The sequence below is a fragment of the Sesamum indicum genome, linkage group LG4 (assembly GCF_000512975.1).
Source record: "Sesamum indicum cultivar Zhongzhi No. 13 linkage group LG4, S_indicum_v1.0, whole genome shotgun sequence".
NCBI lineage: Eukaryota > Viridiplantae > Streptophyta > Magnoliopsida > Lamiales > Pedaliaceae > Sesamum > Sesamum indicum.
The window spans coordinates 16,699,920-16,705,822 of NC_026148.1; the positions used below are offsets into that span (position 1 = coordinate 16,699,920).

At 37.0% G+C, this 5,903-nt stretch overlaps 1 protein-coding gene across 3 annotated transcripts; it reads left to right on the plus strand.

Moving 5' to 3' along the window:
* Positions 540 to 5,692, plus strand: LOC105161280 (GRF1-interacting factor 1). 3 transcript variants are annotated; one of them, XM_011078919.2, is made up of 4 exons: positions 540 to 849; positions 2,482 to 2,558; positions 4,657 to 4,741; positions 5,049 to 5,692. In XM_011078919.2, exons 1-4 carry the CDS (start codon positions 769 to 771, stop codon positions 5,463 to 5,465), a joined length of 660 nt encoding a protein of 219 aa, XP_011077221.1. In that variant the 5' UTR covers positions 540 to 768; the 3' UTR covers positions 5,466 to 5,692. The 3 variants fall into 3 exon arrangements, with proteins under 3 accessions (XP_011077221.1, XP_011077222.1, XP_020549205.1); XM_011078920.2 differs by lacking the exon at positions 540 to 849 and adding an exon at positions 1,928 to 2,328; XM_020693546.1 differs by lacking the exon at positions 540 to 849 and adding an exon at positions 1,932 to 2,341.

Sequence of the window (5,903 nt, forward strand, 5' to 3'; positions counted from 1 at the left end):
TAAAATACAGTTTGAACAAAAAAAAATTCAAAGTAAAACTAGTCGTTCATATGGTTGTACGTTGATTCTTCGCTCTCTCTCTCTCTCTCTCTCACTCTGCGTCGCTATCACATCGATCACGTGACCAACTTTTTAACAGACAGAGCCACGGCAGCAGACCAAACCCCGAAGTAAAACCCTTTTCTTTCTCACTTAATAATGCTTCTGCAGCAGCTGCCCTCTGCCCCCCTCCCTCTGTCCTTTGCAGATTCTTTTCTCTCTCACACATCTCACACACTGACACTCTACCTCTCCAGAGAACAACTGCCCAAAAGGGTTTTTTGCTTTCCTCCTCCTCTCCTCGGTTCCTCCTCTTTTCTTTACTATCTATTCTCTCTCTCTCTCTCTATATATATATATATATATATTCACACTCGAGCAATACGCTAATATCTACTAGCTGTTACTACTCATAATACAGTTTCACACACTTCTTCACCACCCACAACCACACATAAATAGTACGGTCTTGTTTGCTAATAGTCCACCCTTTTAATCTGTTCATAACTATCCGAAGAGAGGAAAGGATAAACCCAAAACAGGAGGGGCCATTTTTCTTTACATTTGCAGTGCTTTCTTGTTGACGCATATTTATCACAGTCAAAGTTACAGAGGTGAGAAAGAGATAGTAGCAGCTGATATTTAGAAAGAGAGAGGGCGTTCACTTACTCTCTGTGTGCTGAGTATTGTGTGTGTGTGTGGTGTGGGGTGGGTATAAAAGAGAGAGGCATGCAGCAGCACCTGATGCAGATGCAGCCCATGATGGCAGCCTACTATCCCCCCAACGTCACTACTGATCACATTCAACAGGTTCTCTTCCCTTCTCCACTCTTCTCTCCCTCTCTTCCTCCCTCCACACACTTGATTCTTCTTTCTGCTCTTTCTCTTTCAACTTCTGTCCTCTGCCTGAATATATCTGCTCTCTCTTATGCGTTTCTGCCAACTTTCACTATTGTTCAGAAATCTTGAGATACATGGATAATAATATATAGCATATATATACATCTTGTCCTTCTCGTCTCTGATAGTTACCCAATATCCCCAGCCTCAATTCTTTCCAGTGTTTGATTTGTAGGGTTTTCTTGATGCCGGTGTTGCCTTTTTTGGCTCTAAAGATGCTATCTTTCTATGGGGTTTGGTGGGTTTTGGGTTTTAGGTTGGTGGGTGGAAAGTAGACACTGCACAGCCTCCTCTGCTCATTTTTATTTTGCCCTTTTGCTTTGGTATTGATGTTCCTTTTACAATCCATACGAAAAGGCACTTTTTTTTAAAAAAAAAAATTAATCTAAGTTAATTTTTTAATAAACTCATCTCTTTCTTTATATGCCATTGTTTAAGATTCTCTCACGTATATATCTATATCTGTTAAATTTGTAATCTTGGTGAGGTTTGTCTGTGTTCTTTTGACTGCTACTTAGATAATTAATATACTCATTGAGAATAGGCTGATCCATCATGTGTTATATGTATTTGTTGTCATACCTCTTTGAACTGTGGACTTTATTTTGCTCAAAAGGGTTTTATTACTGTTATCGCATGAATGATATTTTTTTCCTTATCCCCATTGATTGTTTTCTGTGAGGACAGTGTTCTTGTTCCTCTCATATTGTTCTCTTGCACTAATGCTTTAGAGCTAGTGTTGATTTTATCTTTTGTTCATTATTCTTTGATTTTGCTTCACACTTCATGGTTCAAACCTTTCAAGAAATCTAATTGAGCACTAGCCGGTGCCTGTTTATTTTCGCTCTGGTTAAGTTCATGGACTTGATTAAACACACTGTTAATTTGTTGTTTCGCTTTGTTTGGATTTATTTCTAAGTTGTTTTTCTTATTTTTGAAAGATTAAGATAGGAATAAATAGAGATAAATGCAAGTTTTTTAGAGCTTTTAGTTGTTTAGTTTTGTATTTTGTATGAGCATAAGATTGAAACATGTCGGAGAAACATACTTAATAGTGTCTTCATAAATATATAGTAAAAGTGATGTCTTTTATAAAGATACAGCAAGCGAATACTGACCGAGTGGCGTGGATCTTTTATTATACTTTCGTGCCACATGATTGTGTTAGTAACAGTATTGGGCGTGACATTGGTGTATAACTCAAAAATGTGATGGGAAATCTTCTTACCACCGTTGCCAAGCATTCGACATGTTTCTGGATATGTAAAACGAATACAAACAAACAAAAGTGTTTTGTTACTTTTGGTTTTTCACTTGCCGGATTGCTTCACCATGCCTCAGCTATGCGTTCAATCGACTCCTTAGTGGCTGATTCCAACTAGTATGCTAGTATGTTTCCCAAGTATGATTTTGATTTTTGTTATTGAACTATGATTCTTATAGCGCCAACCCACCACATTATGTTACTGACTGCTAAATTGACAAGGGTGCTAGCTAATTTATGTTCTTTGCTTCTCTATTTCATATTTGTGCTGTCTGCAGTACTTGGATGAAAACAAGTCACTGATTCTGAAGATTGTGGAGAGCCAAAACTCGGGAAAGCTGAGTGAGTGTGCGGAGTAAGTGGATTACTATTGTCTTTGTTAGTTTTATGAATTTTGCTTCTTACTTGACTCTCTCTTCTCTAATTTATTGCAATATGATTAGTTATTCTAATATACAGTTTCCCTTTGCTCTATTTGAATGTTAGTTTTCACTGAGATATGTAAGCACATATATGTAAAATAGTGAATGAGCAAGTTTGCGATTTCACCTATTACTTCAACTTATGAAATTCAGAGGCAAAAGCAAGAGTCTGTAAGAAAGAGATGGGCTTCTGTGATGAATGCAGTGTCATGATGGAAACAAAGACTTTAGGCGAATTTTCTCAAAGTATCAAGACAAAAGAATATGAAAAATGTATACATAATTTAAGAATTTTTTTTTAATATAAAGATTGGATTGATTTATTAGAAGTTTACAATTTCAATGATTCTAAGCTAACGTCTTAATTGGCATTTCAGGCTATTAACTATTGGATTTAGGTATGGGTATTCACTATTACAATGGGCTCGGCCTCTGCCTCGGCTTGTCTGCCCGTTGACAGGCCTAGATTGTCATCTTACTCATAAGCGCAAAATTGTGTCGTTAGTTTGGCTAATGCTACATGCATTATAGAATAATGCTCGGTTCTAAGAATATATTTTGGTTTGATTTCCTACATAATTGTGTTTAAGAAGCAAACATCCTTTTATTTTTGCCCTTATGCTAAATTTTATTACTTTACTTTTCCGCATAGCAAGTATACGCAGAATCTGGAATTTAGGGGTCACAGCCTTTATGTGCTTTGGTAGTGTCTTTTCTTAAGAGGACTTGTAGTTTGTAATGAAAATTCACCAAATTTCCTCCAAAAAAGTATATGCAGAATCTTGTTTAGAGAGAGGTATTTATGCAAGTTAATCTAATAAATCAAACTGATGCCTTTGCGTTAGATTTGTTACTGCTGCATTGTTTAATTTCCTTGATGGAATTATTCACTTGTTGGTTGTTTGATTTACCCTGTCTGACGTGGACAAATTATTGAGATTCGTACATTTGGTGTTCCTTTTGGTTCGTGTATGACCTTTCTTGGGAGGAGAACTTTGCGCCATATCTATGCCGGTTGGACATAGTCCCTAGCGAAGAACGGTGACCGTCCCAATCAATCTGATTTGGTTTTAGATTTATATCAGGTCTTATAGGGAAACTATATAGAGAATTTCAATAAGTATTCTGGATTTTCTGAACCATTTTGGTTGTTTCGTTTTCCTCATTTGATTTTTAAATTTTTTCAATAAAAGTAACATGTCAAAGTATTCAGTCATTTTTCTTGATCAACCCATAGCAGCTAAATTGTTACGCCTTTATTTGATTTTTGGGAAAATCCATGACTTTGTTGATGATTTTCATTAACCAAGTAATATCCTTTGGCTTTTTGCATTCTTTTGTCTTTGCAATCCTTGACTTTGCCCCTTTTTTCCCTTCTCTTTTTGGCAATTTAAAACTATGTTAATTACTATTAACTAGTCACTTCAAATGGTTAATTCTGTGTTGTTTGTAATTGACAATTATAGTAAGTATAATTACTATTTTCTAATTAGCTGTTAACAATGATTATTGTTTGATCGTTTTAGCACTTTTTATGCAAGAAAAGCTTCAGCAAGCGAAATATGTGAATAGTATACCATTTGCAATTAGTGATTGAGACTTGGCGCCGCCATATTTCACTTTAATTGAGAAATAGTTTTGGGCAAAATATTTATTTTAGGACATCCCAAGTTGTTAATTAGATCAATTAATTTGAGTTAGTCAGTATAAAGTGTTAACAATTTGCTAGAAGTCGTTACCAATGACTTCGTGGGAAATAAAAAATATTAAAGTTGTTGGCATAGTCAAAGACTTTGTGGAAATTCTACAAAGAAAAAATAATTATATCAGAAGTCATTAAAATGTGAACGACTTCAAAAAAGTTTGAAAAGGAAAAATAGTTTAGGTTTCGATATGAAAGTAATAGTAGTGAGAACAATGAGCCATTCTTGTTATATATTTTCAGAAATTAGTCTAAATAATTAACTTGCCTTTTCGATCTTGCATCTTAGTCTAAAGATTTACTGTCGATTGGTTCCTAATTTTTGACAGGAACCAAGCTAGACTACAGCGGAACTTGATGTATCTTGCTGCTATTGCCGATTCACAACCTCAACCACCTACCATGCACTCTCAGGTATTCCTCTTTTGAACAAGAATTCGTGCCGTCGTAACCTATTTTAAGCAAAGTGCACGGTGTTTGGAATCCTCTTTGCAGCAAGATTCGTTGATGAATGAACTTCTGTAGTATTTGTATATCCCTTTTGTGCCTTTGTAAGGAAAAACCCCCAAATGTGCTTGATTTTATCGTGATAATTTATGAAAATCTTGGGCACTTGCGGTCTGCCTTGTGAGCTTGTTTTCTATTTTCTATTAGTTCAGGATGTTATGATACCCTTTTGCTTTGCCTGAATTACTCTGAATCTCTTTGGTGTTGTCCACAGTACGCTGCTGGTGGGATTTTGCAGCCAGGAGCGCATTATCTGCAGCACCAACAAGCTCAGCAGATGACACCTCAATCACTTATGGCGGCACGATCGTCTATGTTATATGGCACACAGCCGTATCCGTCACTTCAACAGCAGCAGGCCTTGCACAGCCAAATCAGTATGAGCTCTGGCGGAAGTGGTGGACTACTGCTCCAAGGTGAGCCTCATAGTGCGGGAGGCAGTGGCAGCCTTGGAGGTGGAGGGTTTCCCGATTTTGTCCGGAGCACTCCTGGGGACGGCCTACAGACTAGCTCAAGGACAATGGCCAGCGGAAGCAAGCAAGATATGGGAAGCAATGTTTCTGCTGAAGGGCGAGGTGGAAGCGATGGAGGCGAAACTCTCTACTTAAAGAGTGCTGAAGATGGGAATTGAGGTAAGCATATCGCCGATCGGTCGGCCTGTTTTTTCTGTTGACATCCGAACTTAGGAATATGTAATGAGAGAATGCTATTTAGCCTAAAACTAGATAAGTTTCTACTTATGGACTTGTAATCTATTTAGTAGAAGAACTGTAATTTGGTATGAATCGAAGAGGTTTCGTCCCTTATCTTACCTGACGGTGCTATGAAATCATGTAAATTTCTAGTTTTAAACTGTTATGTCTTGTTTTCCCATTACTTTCATGGTGGTTGGCATGTGAATGTGTTGGTCAGAATCTTGTTTTAGATAGATAGAATTTATTGATTATAGGCTTACATCCGTTTCTTACAATGTGGTTGGAATTGAGATCATGTGTTGCAGGTATGTCGGTATCTTCGGGCCACCAATTTAAGGCATGTTTCATTCATGGGAAATTTTTGTTTGGATTTG